Here is a 27,783-nt window from a genome sequence, read left to right on the forward strand (position 1 = left end):
TTTTGATGAGACAAAGTGCGTTCTCTTCGTAATTGCATGTAGGTCAAAGTCTACAACGTCTCATGCGGCGCTAATTTGTTTATTTATTAATAATCAATTATTATTAACAAATTAGCGTATTTCGGATATTACGTGGGTTGGAAAAGGCCAATTTTGATGCGGTAGAGCCCATTCTTCTTCTGATTAGTTGTACCTTAACTTTGGGAGACTCCCACCGATCTTCATTTGTTTATTGATTTTTATTCGATCATTAAGAGCAAATTAGGCAATCGGACTGGGAGAGGGGGATTTTCACGCGGTAATCGACGCTCTTCTCGTACTTGGATTACAAGGTGATCCAGAACCACTAAGGGCCACTAAGGGCAGACTGATTTTCATTTGTTCATTGATCTTCAATGAATTAGTATATACAAATTCGGGCTGTTATCTGTGAGCTGGACGAGAAAAGTCTGATTTTTATGGAATAAGTCACTTTGATCATCATCCGGGATATTCCAAAACCGTTAAGGTCCGAATGATCTTCATTTGTTTCTTTTTACTAATTAATCATTATAAAAAAATTACACGTGCAATCTGTAACTAAGACTTAGAATGGATAATTTTTAATCAAAGAGAAGTGGATAACATTTATTCATAATGATTCATGTTCTATATGGTCTTCAGCTTTTTGAGAATTCACTTCCTGCATTAGGGTCTTGAACTTTCTATATAAAACCACGTTCATCCCGTCCAAATCGGCTAGTCCTACTCCCAACCGCAGATATCACGTCTAATTTGTTTATAACAATCAAATAAAAACCGATAAACAAATGAAGATCGGTGGGGGTCCTTTACAGTTAAAGTACAACTAATAAGAAGAAGAATGAGCTTGAATGACCGCATCACGATTGGCCGTTTCCACCCCACGTAATATCCGAAATACGATTATTTGTTAATAATAATTGATTATTTATAAATAAACAAATTAGCGCCGCATGAGACGTTGTAGACTTTGATGTACATGCAATTACGAAGAGAACGTACCTTGTCCCATCAAAATCGAACTTTCTTTATGCAATTCCGAGGTTCGGCTCTATTTTCGTCTAATTTTCCTGGACCACCTCTTAAACACTGGAAAAGGGAAGCGTCTAGGCAACTGATATATTAAATATTCAATAATTTTTATTTACATATTCTATTAACTTACTCATCCCACTTCGGTTCAGAGCCAGCTATTGGACAAAGTGTGATCGCTGGGAAACTTGTGTTCCAATCCAAGTAGGTGGTTTCCGTGACAAAACTTATAGGGTTCTTCTCGTATGTTTTATAAGATACTTTGAACACAGTGAGCATAAAGTAGACACTTGCAATAAATACTATTGCCCAAAATATCCTAAAATTCGAATTTGTTAAATTCTCTTAACAATGTTCTTCGATACCAGAAATCTAGGTATGCGAAAAATATCTAACTCCACAGACAAGACTTTTAACTGATGATATTGCCGGACACAACTACTTTATGAGCTGTCTGCTTATCTAGCATTTGATTACACCACAACAATACCTACAATGTACTCATTCAGCTTTTTTTTATTTGCTTAACGGAAAGATATTGCAATTTTAAGTTCTCTGCAAAAAACTAGAATTTTATATCGCCTATATCCAAAAAAAATCATAAACTGGCGCGCTGAGTATCTCCTGAACTGGTGGGTGTGACGTCACCGCATGGGAAACCGCTGCCGCATGCTGGTTTTAGTTGCCTGTGAAGTTACGATTGAGTATGTTAAGGTACCGAATTTTGTTAGCAATATGGAAGACACAGAACAGAAAAAAAATTACAAATATTGTATTGTTCCCCAGTGTGAGAGCACTAGCGTGAAGACACCTAAGAAAATATTTATTAGCCTGTCATGAAGATCTAAAATTAATAGTCTATTAGTTTCTACCCTGATTTGCTTTTGTTTTTTAATATCTTTTATTTGAAAAATGACTTATTTTGAAATCAACAAAACTATCCTGCGTAGTTTAGGTAAGTAATAACTACGTTTGTATCATCTAGAAACACTAAACTTGTGTCAGTGTTTGCTCATTGTTGATTTTTTTGTGAATATTATACAAATACCTATATGTACTAAGTATTTAAATAAAATTACATAATAAATAATATATATTATTAATATATTTATAAGACATTAGGTAGATTTATGTAGTTTCTATGGGAATTAAAATAGTAATAAAAATTTTGCATTTGACTAGGTAAATCTTTGAAACCTGTGAAAGTAACGGTTTCGTCCAATATTAAACGCAAAATCCTTATTTCTTACTTAGATACTATTCTTGTTATACAAAAACATTAAAACTTTCGCTACAAACGTACTTTATATAAGCTTTGCACGTTATTGAAACGTACCCTTTTCACTCCTTTCATCTCAGCATTGATAAAGTGTGGTTTTCATTTAAAAAATCCATCGCCATTACAAAGCTACTTCTGCTAAAACATCTATGTAGTAGATACTGTAACGGTTCTTTAGCCTGCAGATACAGAAACTGAAGCCGGCTGACCGTCCCATGCGGTGATGTCATTGCATTGCCACAGCTGAGAAATATTCGCATTTTAAAAATCATATAGTTCGAAAACCGCTCAACGGATTGAGTTGAAATTTTCGGGATCGCCTAATCATACTATACTGTGTATACAAAATAAGAACGTTTTTGAAAATTTACTGAATGACCCCATGCTAGTTAGAGCATGTAATTCATAGAGTAGTTGTTCCCCGCAATATCAGCAGTTAGGAGTCTTGTGTGTGAGGTTAGATATCTAGATTTCTGATTAAAAAGGATGAATTTAGTTGAATTAATTTAGTACAATTTGATATAGAGTAAAATGTGCTACAGTTAAAATAAGTATGTTTTTTTAAAATACGATAACATTCAGAGAATATCGTAATATCTAGAACTATTATGCATCTCAGAAAGAGTATTGTGCGTCATACATAAATATCCTAACATTACCTTATCGAAGGATGCCTTTTTTCATCTGCTACATATTTTAATCCATGCAAAGTTGTATTTTTCCCATAGTATTTGAGCCTCTTCATTTTAATACTTTACTATTTCAAATCGACCGCTTGCTAGTCTACGTTTCTATAACTGGAAAAAGTAGATATCACAGTCAATGGAAATGGGAAAAACATATTAGTGCCTTTCTTTTGATTCTAATAGTTATTATATCTAATGGATGTATTGTTTGGTAATGGTTAAATATCGCTATAGCTAATGCATTTTTTTAATAGAACTACGTTAGCATATACAACACTGTTCAATAATAAAAGTTATTTAACTTATTATAATTTTATATTTGCTTAATGTAGGTACATGAAAGGAAAATATTTAAATATTTTTCTATGCAATAATATTCAGTATAGATAATAATTTTATTACATTCCTGATTTTCAAATTCATATAGGTAGGTACTAAATTCAAAACAAACCTTTACTGTAAAAGTGGATACCTATACATTTTTTAATTTTGATGCAGACACAAGATATAAATCTGAAGAAGAAAAGCAAATAAAATTGAAGTGAAATTTTTAGATATTCTGGCAAAGAAATAAGGAAATAATTTTTATCGATTTTTTTAACTGATTTATGAAAATTATAGTTAATTCACACGTTGCCAATTTAGATACCAGAGGTCACTCCTCTGTTTACCATTTTCTTACTACAGGAGAGAAAATGGTAAAAACAAATATAATTTATGTCTCTTCGCTAACATTAGTATCTTTGTTATTGTTATTATGATGCTCTTCTAAGTTATGAAATTGTCGAATTTATAATATATGAATACGTATTGAAATAGAACTGACTGTTTCTCCAAACCCTGAATTTTCAAGTTGAAATGACCTTGTTGATAACTCTAAGTCGACACAAATCTAATGTAGATAAATATTAGGTATTTTCGTAAATATGCCTGTATGTTTTTGTGTTTTTTGTTTAAGTATTGAGAAATTAAAAGTAATTTTCGTTACTAGATACGAAGTTTAGGCTTTAAAACGGAAATATAGAAAAACAAAAAACGGAAGGAATTAATTTTTTTTATGTAACCCACTAAATAAATAATATATAAAACGGGTAATTATTTTAATATTTAGCTTTTATGAGAACATATATTTTTGAAGTAATTGGTTATATGGGACATCTGTTGGACGAGTTCTGAAATTGTCAGGTATCTATCTAGCTGGTAAATTCGTTTAAATATCTCTAAAACAGAATACTGTGTATTGTACTGACTGCATCGATGAGCTGTCCTGCCATCTGTTGGCTAATAGATTTATCAAAGAGGTGTGTGTGTGTGTAGTTTTCTAACCAAAATTTTCAGATTCCAACACAGTCACAGTTGTCAACTGTCAGCTGTCAAGTTAAATACTTCACAAAAACATTTTTCGTTCTGTTGGTCTTCAATTCTAAACTAAAACATAATATACTTCGTTGTAAACATGTTAGGTTCCTTATTAGAAAAATATTTTTCGTGCATTTATATGTAATATAAGCACTTGAATAATTTATTTGATAATTGAAATTGCGGTAAGTCATTTTCCATATATAAATCACGTACACAAGTACAAGTAAACGGGTGAATAATTATTTATGTTTCTACAATTTAAAGCTCCCACTGTGCGTCATTATGTCAGTCATTCAGAACACCTCAAACAGTAAAATACAGAAAAATAAAAGAGGCTCCATGATTCGTCCTCAAAGTGGATTAATTGATGGAGATTATTACATGGGCTTCCGATCAGATGCTGAAAATGAACCCCTTTCACCAGCATACAAGACACGACTGCATACACTGTTCAGGCAAATAGAAAAGGAATTTGACTTACTTTACCAAGAAAACCAAAATTGTAAGTGTGATAAACCAGGTGTGATAGAATTGAAAAATAATTTTATTTGCAGTACACGATAAGATAGATTTGCTAAATGAGAAAGCAGAAAGGGATACTTTTGATAAACCGGACTGTGTAGATTTTGAGAATAATTTTTCAAAAGCGTTGAGTAAGAAATGTAAGTATGTGGCAATATAATATTTCCTTTGTAATATTTTATATTTTAGTGAGTTCATCTTCACAAAAAAGTAAAACTGCTCACAAGTTGAAGGCTCAAACAAGTAAAATAGTGTCTAGTTTTAAAGCCCCACAGTTTAGTTGCGGGTTAGTGAAAGAATATATGGGACATAAAGATGGAGTTTGGGAAGTGTCTGTTGCAAGACCCGGTGTGCCAGTAATTGGAACAGCATCTGCTGGTAAGTTATTAATATTTGCTCTACTTCTTATTTTTCAAAATATAACTTCCCAATTCGTTTATATGTAGTTGTTTTTAATTTCCTGAAAAGTAGTAAGTAGGTACATACCTACTTTTCTATTATTTTAACTTTAAAAGTAATTTCATAAAGATGCTATTTAAGCGATAACTAAGGGTCAATCCAAATTAAAAAAAGATCTTAAATTTGATATACATTTATTTTTCTTAAAACTGGTTTTAGTTTGCAATCAATTTTACATGTACATGAAAAATTAAATATTATGTGAAATAATTCATAAATAGGTATGTTTTCTTTTTTAATAGACACAGAAAAAGTGCTTATTTTAGTAGGAATTCTTTACACTTCTATACGAAGCTTATAGACAGTCGATAATGTTTCCTTATCATTTTATGGTGTTTCTAAAAATTAATTTTAAGATAAATAGAGCAAATAAAGTATTATCTGTCTTAGGCTCATAATTAAAATAAGAGACGGAGTTTGTTTAAGTGAATACAATTAGTTTATTTGTAAATTGTAATGAAGGTTTATATACAGGGTGTTCCTAAATAAGTGTCGCAACGGAAAACTGTAAATTCCTCTTGAAAAAAGAAACATTGTTTTCCTCTTCCATTTTTCTCTCCGGGCTTTCGTTTTCGAGTTACACGGTGTCAAAACTTTAATTTTTTTTTAGTTTTTCGCCAATATGTTATGAATGGTTTGAACTACAGGACTGAGCTGTTGTACACACATTACCACTATTAATAGCTACTTTTTCGCACCTTTCTCGAATTCATTGGACGTGCCAGTGGTGGAGATTTTAAGGTATTGTAGGGGTTTCCCCCCCCCCCTTAATTTTACGCCACTGGAAAAATTGACTTTTGACAGCAAATTCTAAAACGCCAATGAATTTTACACAATAAGAGTTCTCTTGGTTCATTGCTCTAAAGTCAACCGTTTTCAAGAAAAATTACTTTTTATGAACAAAAGCAAACATTTTTGCTAACGTTCCATGTCAATACTATCGAAAAGTTGACCGATAGAGGTGAAGCCGCAGCGGCAGAAAGAAACATGATGAACGTAATTTTGAACAGTTTCTGTAAATTTTACTCGCCAAATTGATAAAAAAAGTTAAAATCCTATCTGTTGTTAAATTTTGTCAAAATTGTTAATTATTACTACCTATTTTTTGAATTACAAAAGATTTTCGAAACGTTAACAAAATGTTTGCTTTTGTTCATAAAAAGTCATTTTTCTTGAAAACGGTTGACTTTAAAGCAATGAACCAAGAGAACTCTTATTGTGTAAAATTCATTGGCGCTTTAGAATTTGCTGTCAAAAGTCAATTTTTCCAGTGGCGTAAAATTTAGGGGGGGAAAACCCTTACGATACCTTAAAATCTCCACCACTGGCACGTCCAATGAATTCGAGAAGGGTGCGAAAAAGTAGCTATTAATAGTGGTATGTGTGTACAAAAACTCAGTCCTGTAGTTCAAACGATTCCTAAGATATTGGCGAAAAACTAAAAAAAAAAATAAAGTTTTGACACCGTGCACCTCGAAAACGAAAGCCCGGAGAGAAAAATGGAAGAGGAAAAAAATGTTTCTTTTTTGAAGAGGAATTTACAGTTTTCCGTTGCAACACTTATTTAGGAACACCCTGTATATATGTATATACATACTTACAGAGGAATTTTAAATGGTCTAAAGGAATTGTTTACTTTGTTGCTGAATTTATTTTTTATTCTTTTTTATTTATCTTTTATTTTATTATGACTAAAATGTCAACTACTACCCATTGGAAAGAAAAGAGAAAATAAGTAGGTAATACATTTACATGTCCATAAAAGATTTTCATGAGGTGTCTCTTATTTATAGCATTTTTATTAATAATACCCTATTATTTATTAATGATCATTTAATAAATCTAATAATATTAAACACCTATTGCTGAAGATTATTTAATCAATCATATTCTTGATTTAAATATTAATTTTTTTTTAACAAGTGCATTTATGATATTTGATAAGTGAAGCCCGACGTGAAGCCGATGTCTCATTTAATGTCAAAACTGCTTTCGCCTTAAGATAAAAGTTGGCCTATTACGCTTCGAAATATGGAAAAAAAATTGAAGCAATGTAGGTGGTTGAAAAGAATTGAAAGTTGAATACATTTATTAATTATTTAAATTACACAATAATACATTGTTAACTTAATAGTCTAGTGTAGATGTCAATGTTTTTCAACTATTTTAAAGGATAATGTGAAACAAAAAAGTTGGAAATGAAACAGTGATAGTCACCCCCCTTAAAACTAAAAACTATCCCTTACTTGTGCAAGACTTGAACATTTGAATAATACTGCGTAAATTAGTGTCCAGTGGTGTATGTTTAAAAAATGTGAATATACACAGCCTTCATAAATGATTGCAAGCTACTTGACCAGTAATTTTATTTGAAACAGTAATTTTATTTCCTTAACGTTGGCAACTAAATTTCGGTAAAATTAAAAATTATTAAAACATTAAGATCAAAATTACATTAAAACACAACATTTTGTTTTACCGGCTGTGATTGGTATAATTTTTCACGAGATTTTATTTAACGAATCTGCGATCGCATTGTCTTGAACGTAGACGCAACGGTTTGTTATTGTTCATTGTAAACGAATCATTATAATATTGAAGTAAGCTTTAGGGATTTTTAGTTGATAGTATCAGTCGTGCAATGTTGGGTTCCCTAAGCTCGACGGTCACGTGGCTTGTAATCATTTATGAAGCCTGTATGTTTCTAGAAATGAGTTTATATAAAGTGAACTTTTATTTTTTATGTACCATCCATACAAAAAATATCGGAGAACAATTTAGGATCACGATTCGATTTTGACACGTTTTAGAAATTGAGTAAATCGTAATATGTCAATTATTTATACGTGATAATGTGATATATTCAAATTAATTGGTGTGTCGCTGATTTGCTCACATTCATAGTCGGTAAACCAGTTCACCGAATTGATGTATTAACAGCATACAGTTCGGCAAACTTATCTCGTCCATCCACGAACCACAAGCCGGTTAATATAGTGGTTCGCTATAGGGGCTTTTAGTACCTAGTTACCTATATTCCACTAGCCGTAATTTGTGAAACCACAAGTAATTCGAAATAAGTTTTTCGGTACGGCTCGTGATTCAAATATTCCACTGGTTGTGGGTAAATCATGGACCAGGGAACTGGACAGCGGTCCTTTGACTCGTGCTTTACCAATAGCCAACGAAAATTGTTTTGTCTCTTTAATACCGTAGCCCCACAAAAAAAAGTTCTGTACCAGAGACGTGAGTGCATAGATCTTATCTATTTTTTCTTGCTGAATTCGAATCAGCTGTCCAAAATCCGATCTGCCAGGACATTTTTTAGAAAAACGAAATAGTGGTGGTAGTAATTATTGGGGTGAATTCGTTGGGAAAAGGGTTCTTCCTATAAGCGAGCAGCAGCAGTTGCATTTTGAAACTCGTAAATAAATAGCTTATTATCTCATTATTCTCATAAACACGGGACATTTTCGCTTATCAAACAATAATCTTAAAGTTTAAATTTCGCGACACGTTAACAAGATGATTTAACAACTAACTGATAGGCCAAAAAACGCCAACATGGAAGAAAACAAAAAACATAGACGAATTATAATTAATTTTTTTTTCGCTTATTTTTGTGAATTTACAAAAAAAAAAAATATATATGAAAAGGTACCTACTTAATGAGGAAAATACATACACAGTTAAAAATTAAAAAAGCGACTTAAAAATCAGCCTGTATTATAGTAATGCAAATTTTAAATAGGTAATGTTCCAAGATTATACTTTTCTTAAGTAATTATATAATAAAGGTAATTTACACCCTGATGTTTTTTTTTACTTTTTATCTATTTAAAATCATTCAGCAAATTGTTTTGGTAATTATTTTTAACATTATTTAAAAAATTAAAATCAGTTTTTTAGGGGTTCTCCAGGATACTAATTATACAAATCAAATAAATACTCTGGTTTTAATTTGTTTTTAAACTGCACTTAAACTTGTGTGCGCACCACTGGGCAGCACCAGAACCGTTGTTTTATATGTTGTCGGTTGTTACATTTTTAAACCAGCCTGTGTGAAATTAGCAGCCAAATTTGGCAGCCGAAGTTCCGAAAATGCCCGAAAGTAGATGGACGTACCTGAATAAGTCAAATTTACTTACAAATATAAAAATTAGCAATATTAGCATGCAGAATCCTATGAAGACCACGAGGTCATATTAATCTCTTTTAGATAGGATAAATAAATTAAATAAATATTAAAATGTGTTATATTTGCACAATTTAAAGACACAGCACAAGGTATGCTAGCTAAATAATGTAATGGAAGGGGTAACACATTAGGAACTACCTTTCATCGTATAATTATTCCCATTGGCTTGGGGACTACATCTCGAAAAAATTAATAACCGGATACCGGATAATTTAAAGACCAAGCAGGTCGTGTGCCAGCTTCATATTTTGAGGCAAGGTGTCCTACATCAAGAACTAGCTCCCCTGTAAAAATCAACGCCTTGGCTTGGGGATTACACCTCGAAAAAATATTATAAACCGAGTTTTTCAAAAATTCAGTGATAATTTAAAGGCGAAGCAGGTCGTGTGCCAGCTTCAAATTTTGAGGCAAGGTGTCATACAACAAGCACTAGCTCCCCTGTGAAAATCATCCCTTTGGCTTGTGGATTACACCTCGAAAAGAATTAAAATCCAGATTTTTCAATAAAAACTATTATAAGAAGTGAAGTTCGAGTTTGTATGAAAGCGTGCTTCGACAGGGATTGCCATTCATCCCGTTTCTGCCCAATAGTTCCGGATCAGCACGTGCTTGATCATTGTTTACACGATTCGAAAATGCAAGTTGACTTTACACCTGATATGATATGTCAACTGATTTATAGACGGGCAAAAAAACGAAAGGCCAATTCGGCAAAAAAATGGCCTAATACGTCATTGTTTTATTTTATTGTATTTATTTTAGTTTTCACTTTATCGGTTTACGAAGTGTTTTCATTCAAATATATTAAAACAATTTTTCTAAGAATCTAATGAAATGAAGTCAGACAGTATTCTTTGACACGAAAATCTAGGTCCTCTCAGTCAAGATTCTTAATGATGATATTGCGTACTCAATGAACTACATGCCTCAACTAATATTTATTACTAGCTGTTTACTAGACATTGCTGATATAATTCAGTGCTAATTGGGGCATTGTTTCCCGCGATATATCAGTTAAGATTCTTGTCAATTCTTGTAAATGACACAGACCTTCTGTACAAAAACCTAGTCCAAACTGAGCAAATAATCCTTTGATCTTGACAAACCGATAATTGATGGATTATGTCCATGCCTTCATAAATTTACCAGCACATAGTTATTCACTAAAACAATTTTATACTCATAGCGTTTATGTGCATAAATCTGCTCAAGTACCTTAGGTAAACGAAACTTGATGAAAACTATTAAAATTATTTAGTTAATTTTCACGAAGTGGCGTTGTTATTCTTGTGCCGTCGCGTCGCACAGTCATCGTTTCTAGCTTCCACTACCACTTTCTTTGTTATTAGAATAAAAAAATCAAATTAAAAAAGTATGTTTGCTTAATATTTCCGAGAGATTAGTTTCTCTATTTTTTTACAATCAAGTATAACGTATTTGTAAGGTTTACTCAGCAGTATTAATTATCGAAAATAATTAATGTTTGCATATTTTAGATTGATATTGTAAGCAATTAAAATGTGTAGTCCTGTTAGAAATTATCTTATTATTTTCCCTTAACTCGTTGTTGTGTGAATCGATTATAAATACTGATCATTTAAAAAGAGAATTGGAGAGAATATCGCTTCAGTCAAACCAGATTCTTGCGATTAAACTTATTCATTCTTTTATTTGATAAATAGATTGTATGTAAATATATGTTAATGCAGAATATTCAAATGTCAGTATACAGTTTTGCGTTTTAGCCCGATTAACTTAGCGATATTGGATTAAAAATAAAAATAATCGGGAGCGATAAATTAGAACTGTCTAGAATTAATTCCACATGTGAGACGGTACATCTCGCTCTGCTATTCTTTAGTGGAGATGTTAAATACCTAACATTTGAGCTTTTCAAAATGAATCAGTCCTTTTAGTTTTAGCTTCACTTGTATTTCCAATATTTTTAAAAATCGAAAACCCAGAAAGGGTAAAATTAATTTAATTAATATTATTATTAATAACATCTTTCGAGATATTAAAAAAACTTTAGCACTCTCTATCTCGATGTAATCACCCTCTTTATTATAAGAACATACATACTTACGGATCACCACCTAAATTAAAATTTTTACATTTAATACAAACTCGCCAACTTTAAATATCAGAAAAAAATACTTATTGCCTTATTTCTATCGTATTCTGTTATCTACTCTTGTAATTTTGAACAAAATTCCTACTTGAAGAGTTTTGGGAAGATAAATCGTTAATACCCAAAGAGTTACAACACTAGAATTAAGAGAGAGGTAATCAGAATAAAAAGTTCTAAAACTGGAAACTGGAAATTTTTAAAAATATTTAAAATCAAAGTGAAAATAGTTTCACTGACTTCTTCCTGTTTAGAACCTAAATAACACTCAGAAAATATTTTTATATGCTATGAGAAATATAAATAGAGTTACTTCCGTACGATATAGCCCTCTGACGACGTTCAATTTTAGAAATACCTACTTATTCAACTCTTAACTATTATACGCAGTTAATATCATAACTTAGGTAGTAGGTATACTTGTATGTGTCTCACTGACTACAAGTTATGTTGTGCTGAAAAAAGGAAAATAAGTCTCGATTATTTAGAAACTAAGTGATTAAAGTGTGATTGAAAAAGAGGTGTTGCGAAAAAAATATTTTTTAACATAAATATCACCAGTTTCCGAAGAAAATATAACAAGCAACGTAAAGAATTCGTATATACAGGATGACCGGTAATAATATTACTGATTCCTATAATTATAACCCAATGTTCCTCCTAACGGAAATATAGGGCACCAAAGGGTTTACATGGGTCATACATTGGGTTCTAACTTTAAACTATACTTATACATTTTTTATATAAATTTGGCATAGTGTGTATTACAGATAAATATACATGATTTGATGATAAGACCGGTAATTTACTATTACAAGGTATCCAGAGACGGATTAGCCCTTTCAAATTTTTGACAGATGTCATACTATCGAACAGAAAATATTTGTAGATACTCTTCATATTTTGCTTTAAATAAAGTACTTTACTTGTTATGATAAAATAAACGGTTTTCGAGATAAATCGGTTTTTGAAACATGGTGAAAACAATTAATTTAATGTCAGCAACAGCTAGAGTTAATTTTTCTACTAATTATTTCATTTATTTAGTTTATTTAACTTTACAAGTCAGAAAACATTTGAAATGAATTAATTGTAAAATAATATATTTGTAAATAATTAAATTCTAGTTCTTGCCTATTTCAAAAAACGATTTACTTATCTCGAAAACGGTTTTTTTAAATCTTGAGAATCTAAAAATATATATTGGATGCAGTCCTTTCCTGGATATTTTACAATAAAAAAAACTGTTTTAACATCAAATCGTGTCAAAATTTTTCAAAATATACAAGGTGATTTTAAAGTTATAACCCAAAACATTAGGAACAAGATTATAGGAAATCGTACTGTTATTGTATTCTCTTCACTAAGCTCCCAAGAGGTTAGTGGATACATTGCTGACATCTTGTATTTACATACCCATAATTAAAAACAGTTTTCAAAAAAATTTTGAAGAAAAAGGAAAACTAAAATATTTTATTTTCTCTTGAACGGCTGATCTGATTTTGTCTATATGTTTTTTGAAGTAAGTAACTACGCTAAGGTAGAGATTTTTATTTAAATTTCAGTTCTAAATTTATACAGGATACAAGATAAAAGAAGTTTTTCCTCCGAAATTTGAAACGCTTTCTGTGTGAAAATTGGTAACATTGTGGACAGACAACTTAAAACCTAGTAATCCCTACCTGCGTTGATTGATCAGGAAGAAATAATTGATGTCTGATTTTCTAAGTCACCAATTTGAATCTGTTATTAGAATTGATTTTCTTCTTTGCTTTTGTTATTCATTTTAGTTTAAATCAAACTAGTCATTCGTGAGAAAATCAACTTTGAACCTGTCTAGTTTTTGTAGTGCATTCACTTTAATTCAAAATATGTATAGTTGAAGATATTTTAATTTTAGCGAATATTTTCAATATTTTCCGCAAACTGTTTTTTGTGAACTGCAGCTTAAAACAATGTTTAAAATTTGAAATTTCTAGGAATATGTAACTTTAGTTGAATTCAACTAATATAAGGAAACATCAAAAAATATTTTACTGTGAAATTCGTTCTACAATAAAAGTTCTATATTTAAATCGCAGCCAATAAGAGTCAAGCTATAACATTTTCATCTCTGCTGATTATATGCAAATTTAATATTATGTATGTAATTTTTTAAACCAAAAGATACCAAAAGCATATTTCTCAAGTTATAATTTTAGTCCTTATATTTCTTGTATTAGAGGAAATATACTTTAAATTTACACTATTTGTAATAAAAGATACACGGTCATTTGAGTATTAATAAGTACAGTGAATACAGTTATTAAAATTTTAATAAAATATTACTTAAATATATCTTTAGTAGGATTTAGTAATCTTAGTATTATTTATTGTACTCCTTTCTTCTAATTGTATACAGTCCGTATATCAGGTTGGATTTTAGTCGAACTAGTTTAAAGCTAAAGTTATAGTAAATCGTATAGTAAGTATTGAAATATCAAAAAGATTGTCGTTAGAAAATTTAGTGATGCGATATGCACACGTAATGTGTCAAATGATTTCAGTGCTCTTTAGAAAATGTATATACTGACGTTTGTAATTTATGGACAAACTAAAGTGAATACCGGATCTATCTATAGTGTTTATTTAATTTTATATTAGTACAATAATAAAACTGTCTGAATAATACCACAAATAAATATTTTGAAAAAATATAGGTAGATACTTATACTTTCTGATAACAAGTTAAGTATATGGTTTTAAAGAAAAAAGTCCCCATGAACTTGTATCCTAAACGGTAATTTTCGAAAGACAGATTGCTAATTAAAAAATTATGTCTACCTAAACTCTTATATATGACTTAAATTAATGAAATTGGAACTGGCGACTTAACTAGGTGAAAGCAATAATTCACTTAATATAAAATTTAAATAGTATCCATAGTACCTACTCAACGCCACTGAGTATTTTAGAAATTTGTTCAGTGCATTTGATTTGCGCAATCAAAGAAAAATGTCTGTTTCTTTTTATTTATATCGAGTCATTTTCGAATTTTTAGTTTTAGCTTAAAATAAGTTTACACCTACTACGCAATAGACCTTTTTAGTAATGACGTCACATACGCCAAATAATAGGCAACCCCATAGTGCACATTGTCATGAAGAATTTCTCAATATTTTTACTAGATCGATTTTCGACCATATGTATTTTGGACATAAGCGCCAAAAAAATGGCTTCTTTATCATGACCTTAAATATCGCGATATTCTGACAATATCAGAAATATTTAAGAAGTTTCAAACCCCAAGTGAGAAACTAATAGAATTATAGAATTTTTATATTTAAATTTATAGAACAATATTGACTCTTATAGTAATTAATAAATTAAAATTATATCAATTACTGAGCCTGCGCATTAAACATAATTTCATATAAGCGAAGTAGCCTCTCAACAGGATGTCATTCAAGGAAAGTTTGGTTATGGTTAAGAGTACGTCTATAATTTGAAGAAAAACACTCGATAAACATACTGACACAGTACAACACCAAGAAAAACAATAATAATACTTAGTAGAACTACAAAATGCCAAGATTAAACAAAACAAGAGAAAATACGCTAATAATGACAGCGATAACATATCAACAAGATGTTACCTGCGTATAAGGATATTCTTTCCGATCATGAGCATTAGGAATAACATGGCAAATGTTAAATTTTTACTTTATTTAAATTTAGGAATATTCTTTTATATCGTTTTTTGTGAGTTTTAAACACATTAGTGTATCTATTTTACGAAACACCTGTTGGTTGTTCTTAAATACTTCTAAATCCTTGTAAAAATAAATTAATTTGAAGTTGTTCATTTTTATAGTATGTAAATAGTACACATGGGTCAGATTCGGTCTGTACAATATCAGCTATGACAATTTGTTGCGGTTTGCCTAAATATGTGACGTCACACTAAAAGAGTCTATCGAAAATAATTGTTCAGTTCCTGAAGATACAGCAAATATTTTTTCAAATACGATATAATCATTTAGAGCTCGGAAAATTATTAGTGATTCTACATCACTCGATCCTTTAGAAAATTATAAAATTTCTACTCCAATTTTTTTTTGATAATTAATTGTTATATTTTATTTACAATTGTATTCGCAATAAAAAAAGACCCCGTATATATTTTTTTAGAATTATTTTCGGTTTATTCAATTGTGTATTAAAACTTACTTTAGACAAAAAGTAACTTGACAACGACTCATTTCACAAATAGAATGGAAAAAATATTTTTTCTTTAAAATACAAATTACTACTCAAATGGAATGATCGAATTTCCAAAATATTCAGTCGCGTCGACATTCTGGGTTCTTACTGAAGTCCTGATGTCTCCGCCACTAAGTCATATAATTGTACACAATTCATTGATTTTTTTTTCCTTTTACATACCAAGTTTCATTAATCAAACATCTTTTGAGATACTTATTTAGATATTTTTCAAAAACTATGACGTTCATGGTAACTTTTTTCCATAAAATGATCCAAAGAATCACCCTTTTCATTATCGCTACGTACTTAAAGACAACTCTGTATTAGAAATATAAGAAAAGTTAAATTAATTACATGGAATTTATTCTTAAGCAGGTATTCTTAAGTAGGTATTATAAAATGAGATTATTAGGCATTAGGCAAAATCAGCTGGGGTCATAACCCATTCTACAGGGTGTCCCTGAAAAGGATGGACAACGCTTGACCACTGGTTCCTTGGATGAAAACAAGACTATTTAGCCTAACTTACCTATATACAAAAGTGCACGCCTACTGAGATATAGCCTTCTAAATATAGAACAGATAACCTAGTTTTTTTTCAAATAATTTGAAAACTGTTTTTCTTAGAAACTTCAAATTTGATACACATATTTTTTTTATATAAGGGCAATGTAAATGTAGAATTTGGTGAGAATACATGTACAGGATGTTCTCTTTCTAGTGCCTGTACGCCACTAGCTAGCCCGTAACTTTTTTGTATGTACCCAATGAGGACAGAATATATATTTTTAAAAATAAGCACTATTTTAGAAGATTTTTTGCCTCTTACAAAATTTTGATATCGTTTATGGATTTCGAGTAAAATTGGCATTTTTTGCACATTAAATAATATAAAATCAGTTTAAGATAAATTCTAGTACATACGAGGTGTCATATAACAGAGAAACAAATTTATAACAATAATTAAAAGGTTCCGCATCAAGCTAGCTGTGATTTAATTTTAGCTTACTTTGTTTTTTATTGCAATTTATACTTTTATACAAACTGATATGTTAGTAGTTTTGGGTTATTGTGAAGGAAATTGTTGTGCTACTGTTCGAACATATGCTGAAAGATATCGAAGAACTCCAAATCACAAAACATTTACTAATGCGGAGAGACGCCTTCGGGAAACAGGACGCTTTTTACCTGTAACATTAAATCGTGGATAATGTACGGCCGGAATTATTCAGCTGGAGGAACAAATGGAAAGAAGCGAAGAAATTCCTCAAGTAAATAAAAGGCGTTTAGCGGCAGAGGTTGGCTTTCAAAAAGTTCCTTTAATAAAGTATTAAAAGACCAGTTATTACAGGTTACAGGTATTACAGGGTACAGATAGGTATTACAGGTTATTAAAGGTCTAACAGGTGGATAGGTAGAGGAAATAACGCCCCTTTAAAATGGCCACCTCGATCCCCGGACATAAACACATGTAATTATTTCATTTGGGGAGCGTTGAAGACCACAGTTTAAAATAACTTTTCAGTAAATACAGAAAACGAATATGAGAAAGAATACAACATGAAATTAATGTTAAGGGAGGTAATGCACAATTATTGGATAATTTCTAATTTTCGAAGAACTAATGTTTGCGTTTAAGAACAAGAAAGTAACTTTGAGCATTTACTGTAATATTATTTTAATGTGATTACAAATATCAGTTTATTTAAAATGTTAATATTGACTTTCTTACATTATTAGTTGATATTGTTTATTTAAAATATTAGTGTTGATTTTTATTTTATTGATTGATAATACTAATACCAAAAATGTGTAGTAATTTTTTTTAATGTGACATTTTTTCATTATTAATCCCTGCTTTGAGGCCGCAGTTATAAATTATTTTTTATAAATCGGAATTTTTGCCTATATTTAATGTATACAAAATGCGAATTTTACTCGAAATCCATAAACGATATCGAAATTATGTAAGAGCAAAATAATTCTGTCGTAATTGGCATACACACAAAAAAGTTACGGGATAGCCAGTGGCGCACAGGCACTAGAAATAGAACATCCTGTATATGTATTCTCTCCAAATTCTATATTTACCTTGTCCTTATATAAAAGTGTACCAAATTTGAAGTTTCTAAGAAAAATAGTTTTCAAATTATTTGAAAAAAATAGATTATCTATTCTATATTTAGAAGGCTATACCTCAGTAGGCGTGCACTTTTGTATATAGGTAAGTTAGGCTAAATAATCTTATTTTCATCCAAGAAACCTGTGGTCAAGCGTTGTCCATCCTTTTCAGGGACACCTTGTATAATGTGGCAGTATTTTTCCATTACTTGTTTACCAGAACGGTAATTATTTAGCAAGAATGTTTTGTTTCATAAAAGTTTTATGGAAAATTATATTAATTATGTAATTAGTATTGTTGTAACTAAAACATGCGTAAAACACGTCAGATATAAGCACTATGCAGGGTGTCACACCAGAAATCGCCACTATCGATATCCCCGAAGGTACTGGTCCGATAAATCTAAAAATTTGGCAACCAAGCAGAGGCAGTAGGGCCAACACAGCCAAAATATTTAGAACTTTATGACACTTCCTATTATACCGGAAGTCGACATTAACTTTCTTATTTCAAATGGGACACCCTATATATTATTGCATTTTCGGATTCTAGGTGATATTTGAGGGTCACTTTATTAAATATTCCCTATATCTAGGAGTTATAGATTTTGAAATATTAATTGTTAAAGTCCGCGGGGATGCTAGTAAGTCTTTTCACGAGCGTGATATCAAGTGGATTTTTGGTATCTGTAAAGCGCATAGGTAACACTAAATTATGGTATACCAACAAATTAAAACATTTGATACTAGGTGTTTCATATTTGCTGTTACATTTTGGTAACTTCAAACAGCTATAACTTTGTTAACTTAAATGGAACACCCTGTACTCGTATATTTTTCTCTGTCGTGCAGATTAAAATTTCCGTATCAGACCAGTTTAGAACAGTATTTGTTCATGATTAATTTTCAGTTCGCTATACTGGTATGTTCAACGAATTTATATCTATTTTTACTTTTCATAAGCTTAGTTCGAGTTAATTTTGAAATTACCGGGCTATATTTTCAACGCGCTTTCGATCTCTAATTATTTACAACCTTAAAAATAGACTGTTTTAAACTAATCTTGAAGAATTATATTCCATGAAACAATAAAAATTACAATTGAGAAATAAATATTTTGGCATTCTTTAAACTACATGGACACAAAAATAGTAACTTTATTTTTTCGCGTTTCTGTTAAACGTTATGTTGATTGTTTCTTATTTCAAGGTCTGGAGTAAACACAAATAATTAGAGTGGGATCATTTATGAATACTGGCTTGGATTAATTATTCTTCATTACAAGGAATGTCTATTCATTTTAATATACAACTTGTGTGGATAATAATAATGTAAAAAATGAAATGTGATTTATACCAATTTATACAGAGTTATCAATTTATTTGTTGTCTTTTTTACATAAGAATAATCTATGGCTTCATATCAATTTCAGTTAATTATTTAAGACTGTGATTAAAAGCCAGATTAATAAAATAGTGTATAGTTTTTTTTACAAAAGAAAGGGGTTCTTGTTGGATTTCGGTAGGACGTAACTGTTTAGAGTTAAATCGATCTTGAATGTTCTATCATCTCCATGAAAACGCAAGTCACCAAAACGAGTGTACCCTGTCAAGGTTCATATTAGATTCTAAGTTCAAAATAAGAAAAATAAGTTCAAATAAGTCCTCATGGGCGCACAACTAAGGGCCCGTATAGTTTTGTCTTATTTTACAAATATAAAAATGACTTCTTTTAGCGGTCGTTACATAAATTACAGAAATGAATTATATGAATGAATGATATGAATTGAATATGAACTGGTTGATAAACATAGTCTAGGGCTGACATTTGACGAATTTGTCTTCGCAGAATGGCATGGTGTGTGGGTCCGGTTCATCTGGATAATTTACGTTTTTGAAAATAGTTTCTCTGTGGACGGGGGGCGTTTCCAAAAGGTTGGGGTTCTGAAAAGTATTGTAATATTGTATGTAGTTAGTACTGACTCTGAGGTCGTTTTGGATTGCGAGTTTGACTTTTCTGGGGCTTCGTAATTTACGCAATTTTTTAATGGTTTGGTGAAAAATTTGGCACTGTTCTGCGCTGTTGGTGGCTTCTGTGCAATGATGGGCATGCGTCGTCTGATACGGCTGATGACTTGGCGGCAATCGTGACATCTTAGCGGTTTGGCAGGAATTTTTTTCTGAAGATCTGTGAAATTTTTGGAAACATGGGTGAAAGTAATAGAAAAATTATTTTTATTCAGTAATGTACATATAATTACATTGATACTAAATATTCTGCATTTAACAGATTTAGTTAATAGATTTTCATAGAAATGTACTGAACTCGAATAGAAATTGTACTAATGGATAAAATACCTAAGTGCAACACCGAGTTAAACTATTTATTGATCTTCACGTAATGCTTGACATAGTCGAATTGATTTTATGTAATGTATTCAGATTTATTAAATTGCATTTTCGGCCTTGACTCCTTGATCGTTCCTTCAATGTTTTAATGTTCTTGAAGTAATGCAACATTTTATTAGCCAATTACAGTCACGGCATGCGACTATGTTACAAATAATATACAATTAAAAGCTGATTTGTTCGAGATTTGCATTTATAGTCAGCAATTAGGACGTCACTAATTGTGTCGCACAACAATGTGCGAGCTAACAAATTTTTGGGCTTCTATGTTGTTTAATTTTTATTAAAAATGGTTTCAGTATCAGTTAGAATAATAATTCTACATAATTTATATTCGATTAATGTTATGGTTCTATACGGAGTTTTATAGTTTTATAACGAAGAAGGGGGAAACATTTATATGTTTCTTTTCTAAAAATAAAATTATATGGTGATCAAATAGGTTTTAAACACAGTTATGTAATAAATTCATATACCTTCGAGTATTGTAAAGTATTTTTCTTATATATCCATATTAAAATGCGCAAGTGGCAATTTTTCGCAGTCCATTGGTGACTTTTTAAATACAGGATAGATTAAATTAGCTCATTTTCATAGTTTCCTTTGAAGAAGAGGGCGATATGTCTCGAAACGTTAAGAAATTTAAATTAGCCCTGAAATTGTGTCATGGGCGGCTGCAAATCAAGCATTTTGGTTTACTACTATGTACATTAATTATTTCGTACGTAAATTTACAATTTACTACCTAATCTCGGTCATTTTACCGAATAAATGATTATTTTCTACCAATCACAAAGACATTGGTACACTTTATTTTCTCTTTGGTGCTTGAGCTGGAATAATTGGAACATCACTAAGATTAATAATTCGATCAGAGTTAGGCCCTATTTCTGTCCCTGTATGTTACGTGTAATTGTCACTCTCCATCCGTTCATGCTGCGAGCGATTTATTAACAAGACGTTCGAATATATGTTTTTTTATTAATAGTACTCCTCTAGTTGTACAGGATGGACCAGGATTGATGGTTGGCTATTATTACAGGAAAACAGAGCATGGCATGATAATATAAGTAGTTGACTTAAAAATTCATCTTAGTTTACCATCCTAATGACTGTGGCATCATCGAATTTGTTTTCCTCAATTTCATAAATATTATTTATATCATGCGAAAATCCTTTTTTTCTCAACAACTTTTATTAAAAAAGTCGTCGTATCCACATCACTTTTACTTAAAAAAAAGGTATACTTTCTTGATGTCGCACAGTGGTCCAAATGCTCAATCTAGCCGGAAGAAAGTCATAACTCGCTTTTGAAAAGCCGCATTGACATGAAACTTTGCACGTTCATAGATTTTATCAATAAAAACACTCACCAAAAAAATGGGCGCAATCTGTAAAATGGGCGTGGCAGATTTTTTGTTAAATAAATAAAAACAAATAATATACCTGTATTTATGTAAAACATTATTTATTTATTTATCTAAAATTTCGAATTTTTATCACAAATTTTAATCTACATTAATAGGAGCTATAGAAAAAAATAATGTTTTCAATTTAATGAAATATGAATATATATTTAATCCAAATATTCAAAATGTTAAAGGCAAGTGAAATGTAAAGGCAAATCAAAGACAACTGAAAATTATTCAAAAAACAACGGCCTGTGGCGAACAAATACAACAAATCGAAAAAGACAATATGTTTGCCTTAATCTGATTCACTTTCTGAATCGAGGAACGACTCTGGTATAGAAGCATCTGAAAGTAACGCAATAACCAAGCATCAAATAGTTCCCTCTTAGTAATGGACATTTTAAACTGTAAACCAAATAAAAAGCATTTAGGCAAAAACTAGCAGCTAATTTTGAAAACATTGACAAGTTACAATCATACAGATTACAAAAACACAAATAATAGAATTAAAGTTTTATAAATTCTCATTTAAAACTCTAATTGAATTTGGACATTGAACACAATGTTTACATATAAGACACACGTACAAAACTGCATTTTTTTTCTAAACAAAACATTTTATTTGAAATATAAAAATAGTAAAATTTGTTCCTACCTTCGTTAAATTAATTTCAGCAAAAAAATATTTTAAAAACTTTGTTCTTATTTTTCACGACAACTTTAATTGCGGTACTAAATATCAACTGAGCTATTAATAGAAAAACAAAACAGCAATTACTTATGTTTAAAACAAGAAAGCAAACCTGAAACAGAAGTTAAATAAATAAAAAATGTACCGTTTTGCACTGCGGGCACACTTGTCAACTTATTATCAAACAAAATATTTAGTTTCGAAATAATAAAAAAAATTACTTTCTTCCGGCTAGGTGGAGAATTTGGACCACTGTGTGTCGCTAGGTATTACCATTTTCGAGATATTTGCAATTAAAAAATTCAATATATAACGAGAAAGTTAAAGAAGTAATTTATTTTTTATTTTATCAAAAAGAAAATTGTAAACATAAACATAACTGAATTGTACATTATAACCGTGAATTATTTTATTAAATTTTCAAAATGGTCTCCAATCTCCATCTACTTCTAAGTATACATTTTCTAATTCACATTATTATGACGTCACAAATCACCTGTTACTCTGTGTATAATTCATTACGCGACACCTTGTATACTAGCAGATCAAGCTTATACTGATGTCAATGGAACCCAAAACATTTTCAATATTCATTCATTATTGACATGTTTTAATTATTTTTGTGCACTGTACCAGATTTATTAAAAAAAATAAAGTTATTTTATATTATTTGAATGGAGGGAGATACCGAAAAAATTTTTAAATGAATGTTGATGAAAATTAAATTTTTCATATGATGTAACAAACATTAATTTTTAAAATTTATTATAGTGACCAACCATCAGTTCTTGGTGGCCCGTACTTATTGAATAAATTACGAGGAATTTTCCTAGGGGAGGAGGAGGCAAAAGCCTTCCTACCATCCTACCTAATGGCCAGAAGCAAACAGTGGCCTAAAGTGATTCAATCTGTTTTGTAATAAACGCTTTTCAATTTCATTGATTTTAAATTTAAATTTTAAATATCTGTTTCAGCTTTAAAATCTAGGACACATTATAAATGCCTAAAGATGACAAAAATTCATCAATTACTGGCACTGCTGTTGCTTTCATAGTTTTAGGCAGTATACGAATGGGCTTCAAATTGAGAACAATTTTTTATTCATTTTCATTGGTTAATTTGCAATATTTTAGTTTTTAAGGGATATTTTAGGCCCATGTAGATAATGTTTGTGATTTCGAATGAAATTTAAAAAATGAAAAATTTAGATAGCCGACCCTGATATCTTGAAAGGGGATGGAACATATGCATGTGAACAATACAATTTTTTTCATATTCATTTATGTTATACATGATGTTTCAGAAAGGCCTCTCATAAATTCAGGGGATGATAGTACGACCAAAAATAACAATTTTTTGTCTTATGAACTATATGTCTATCTCCTCTTGTTTTCGAGATACAGAGCGACAAAATAGAATTTTTACGAAAATTTCCAAACTGCGAAATATTTTTATGAAATTTGGTATTCCGTGTTTTTTAAGGACGCCAAATACTCTGGTCTAATTATTTTTTGTATGTTTTATAGAGGGCGGTAGTTATGCTACATTCGTATTACATTTTAAGTTCTAATTTTTTTAAGGTTAGGTTTTTTACCATTCCGGCTCTAATTTCTAATATACAATTTTATTTTCTAAAAATAATGTATTCTTATTAGAACTTCCTAATGTGGACGGTTTTCGAGAAAAAAGGCTTTTAATTGGACTCTTATAATATTACGGTGTAGAAAATAAGTGACTTTTCTCAATGTAGACTTATATCAAAACTTATTGATGGATGTCTCATAAACAACGCGTATATTCTTAGTAATATATAACAGAGGACCCAATAGTCCTCTGTGGTAATATTTTAAACTCTAATTCACTTTATATCAAAATTTTAGTGACTGTAATTAGTCAATACTAATTACAGTCACTAACAATCACTAAAATTTTGATATAAAATTAATTAGAGTTTAAAATATTTGGTACTAAGAATGTATGCGTTGTTTATGAGACATCCATCAATAAGTTTTGACATAAGCCTACTTTGAGAAAAGTCACTTATTTTATACACCGTAATACTGTAGGAGTTCAATTGAAAGCCTCCTTTCTCGAAAACGGTCCACATTAGGAAATTCAAACAAGAGGTAAAACCTAACCTTAAAAAAATTATACCTTAAAATGTAATAGGAATGTAGCATAACTAGCGCCCTCTAAGAAATATCCAAAAAATGATTAGACCAGCGTATTTGACATCCTTAAAAGCCCTGGAATACCAAATTTCATAAAAATATTTCGCGCCGTTTGGAAATTATCCTAAAAATTCTATTTAAATTTTTGTTTGTTGCTCTGTATCTCGAAAACAAGAGGAGATAGACATATAGTTCATAAGACAAAAAATTCTTATTTTTTGTCGTATTATCTATCACCCCTTTAATTTACGGAAGGTCTTTCTGAAACACCCTGTATATCAGAAAATAAATTTTCTTCGCAAACTTATTTCAATTTGATTTGATATTATTATTCCATTTTGAAAACTTCTGAATACCGCAACTTTAAAAAAATTACCTTTTATGAAAAATTAAAAAAACGCCTATTTGTATATCATATATTTTGGTAATTTTCAGGGTGTAAGTAAAATGTCTGTCCAAATTTTAATAGCGGACACAATTTCATTAATTTTGAATACCGTTTACCTCGCAAATGAGATGTTTCTGGAAATATGTTTAAAGGAAGTACTTTAGTTCATTTACGACATGAGATCAAAAAAATTTAGCAGCATTTTAGTTACATGCTGTGTATGTAACTCTTTTTGAGATTTTAGAGCCCACAACCCCTATTTTAATTTTATATTTCCAAAGTTAATTCGAGAATCTCAAATGCCTACGGAATTAAGGATTAGTAAATAAAAATTAAAAATATCTTACTTTTTATTAAAGAAAATAATTTTGTGACAATTTTTTTCACTCTAATGATTTGATTTGACAATCTTTCCAGATTTGAGGTTAGTTTCTTGGGTTAAGGTGTCAGATGTGGGTACAGTATGGCACAAGGTGTATGCTCTCGGAAAAATTGTTGATCGAATCTCTGTACAATAAAGATATTTTTCATTTTTTTTATTAATCCTTAATTTAGTGAGTTTAAACTTAGTTAATGTTGGTTTTGAGGTTATGTTTTTTAGATTCAAATTCATGGTTTGGGTATAACATGTTACGTAGGGTTCTATTGAATCTATTTCGTACTTTTGGCATGTAAAAAAACTTTTTTTCCAATGTAAATTTAGTTTAAGGCCTTTAGGTTAGAAGTAATAATTTTGACGTTAGGTTTTTGAAGAAAAAACATCAGATATATCATCAAGAGTCATAATAATCAATTTTATTAATAGCAGATACTTTTTAAACATTTTTTTCTACAACTGAACATCGAGTATTTAAAAATGTTTTCTTCGACATTGAGGTTGGGGCGCTTCCTAAGTATTAAAAAAAAAGGGTTTTTCGAATAAACCTCACCGGAATATGAAAATTCAGATTACCACGAGATTATTAAAAAAAAATCACGACGAGACGATGAAAATTGGCGAGTGGCGAGAATGTTTTCCAATATTTCCCAATGTGCGGCGCTTCAAACTATGATCACTTTAATTTTCACCAGCTGCCACTGACAAAAAGTGTTTATATTTTTAATTATTATATTATCAAAACTATCCTTATTATTATTTTCAGACCACACAGCTTGTATATGGAGTATTGAAAGTGCCAAGTGTCTCCTACAATATCAAGGACACGTCGGTTCTGTCAATTCCATTCGGTTCCATCCTGCAAAGGATCTTGTTCTCACTGGTAGCGGTGACTGTTCAGCGCACATTTGGCAAGCTGCTCTGAATTGGGACATACCAGTAAGTATTGAAATAATTCTCATAGGTATTCGTTGTAAATTGCAATGTGTGTTTTAAGTATTTAGAAACAATAGTGAATAGCGATATTTATATTCGCAAAATTATGTGAATATGTTAATTTTAAAACATGTAAGACAAAAAATCTAGTGGAATAATGGGCAAATATCACTGTTTTATATAAATATGTAAATAGATAATCAATGTAAAATCTGCAGTTTAAGATGTAGGAAATTTTCATTGAATGTTCTATCTTTTAAAATTATAAGTAGATTACATTAACTAGGAATAATTTTTTTATTTAATATACCAAGTAGCGTGTATAGCTATAGTTTGGTCTTATAATAAAATTTGCATTTTCAATTGTCCTTGTACTGTTGTATGTAAATATAAATAAATCACCTTTTTGCGATAAGGGGTCATAGATTATATAATAAGTGTAATAATACTAAAAACATAGAAATTGAATTAAACCTTAAATACAGCAAATTTATCTATAGATAAATTACATGATTAAACATGTTAGCTAGTACCGTTGAGTGACAAATAGTAACGCCTCGGTCGCTAGGGACCAAACGGCAAATGTTACAGAAACCTGTTTAGGTGGGTATGTGTAGGTTGATTACAGCAAGTAATAGATGGAACATTGTGTACAAGATTTTTTACGTGGCCACTGTCATGCACCATTCCTACTTATCCATTTACTACCAAATTTTCGATTTAAATAATTTCGCACTGAATATGAAAAATTTTCAGGTGTGCCAGCTAATTGCATTCACATTTTTCTCCCTATATTTAAAGAGACGTCGTCAAGAAGAACCCAAAATAATTCAATAAAGACCTCGATAAAGACACGTGGATACATCTTTCGAAAAAATTCGATAAAAAATGAAACGACACAAATATCTCCAATACCGTTAGAGATAGGTATAGGGAACCTATACACAGATTGAAAGAGTTTTAAATTTCCTAACTCCCAAAGTAAAAATATACAGGGTATCCCATTTAAAATAACCAAGTTATTGCTGTTTAAAATTGAGAGAAGTATTCACCAGTTTTTTGAACACCCTGAACACTTCATGGATCTAAAATAGACCCTCCAAAGCTGCTTCCTTAAAATTATTTTTTTATTGCTAATATTAAATTTCTACGCTATGCCTGCATTTTCACTAAAATTGAAATATCTCACAAACTGTAAGTCCTAGGTATGCAGAACTTCACCAATTTTTTAATGGTGCTTTCAAAAATGCAGTAAAACACAGGGCGTTCCATTTAAAAATACATAACTTTGATATGGTACGCTTTTCCTGGACACCCTGTATATTTCAAAATATTTTTAAAATGTAGC

At 30.5% G+C, this 27,783-nt stretch overlaps 2 protein-coding genes across 3 annotated transcripts in view; one reads left to right on the top strand and one right to left on the bottom strand.

The window, feature by feature from the left end:
- LOC108908507 (sodium channel protein Nach-like) overlaps window positions 1–3,498 on the bottom strand; it is a 44,392-nt gene extending 40,894 nt beyond the window's left edge. The window contains exons 1-3 of the mRNA XM_018712562.2: window positions 3,491–3,498; window positions 2,992–3,084; window positions 1,187–1,372 (exon numbers count right to left, since the gene is read on the bottom strand). Of these exons, the coding sequence (XP_018568078.2) occupies window positions 1,187–1,372; window positions 2,992–3,084; window positions 3,491–3,498 (287 nt within the window). The remainder of the gene's footprint in view (window positions 1–1,186; window positions 1,373–2,991; window positions 3,085–3,490) is intronic.
- A 901-nt stretch (window positions 3,499–4,399) lies between these two features.
- The window catches only part of LOC108908513 (WD repeat-containing protein 37), a 59,529-nt gene continuing 36,145 nt past the window's right edge, over window positions 4,400–27,783 (top strand). The window contains exons 1-5 of one of the 2 annotated variants that reach the window (XM_018712570.1): window positions 4,400–4,562; window positions 4,645–4,882; window positions 4,935–5,042; window positions 5,092–5,280; window positions 26,266–26,438. In XM_018712570.1, the coding sequence (XP_018568086.1) occupies window positions 4,663–4,882; window positions 4,935–5,042; window positions 5,092–5,280; window positions 26,266–26,438 (690 nt within the window). In that variant the 5' untranslated portion in view covers window positions 4,400–4,562; window positions 4,645–4,662. The remainder of the gene's footprint in view (window positions 4,563–4,644; window positions 4,883–4,934; window positions 5,043–5,091; window positions 5,281–26,265; window positions 26,439–27,783) is intronic. The other variant, XM_018712571.1, reaches the window with a different exon arrangement.

Source organism: Anoplophora glabripennis, unplaced genomic scaffold, assembly GCF_000390285.2.
Source record: "Anoplophora glabripennis isolate ALB-LARVAE unplaced genomic scaffold, Agla_2.0 scaffold233, whole genome shotgun sequence".
Taxonomy (NCBI): domain Eukaryota; kingdom Metazoa; phylum Arthropoda; class Insecta; order Coleoptera; family Cerambycidae; genus Anoplophora; species Anoplophora glabripennis.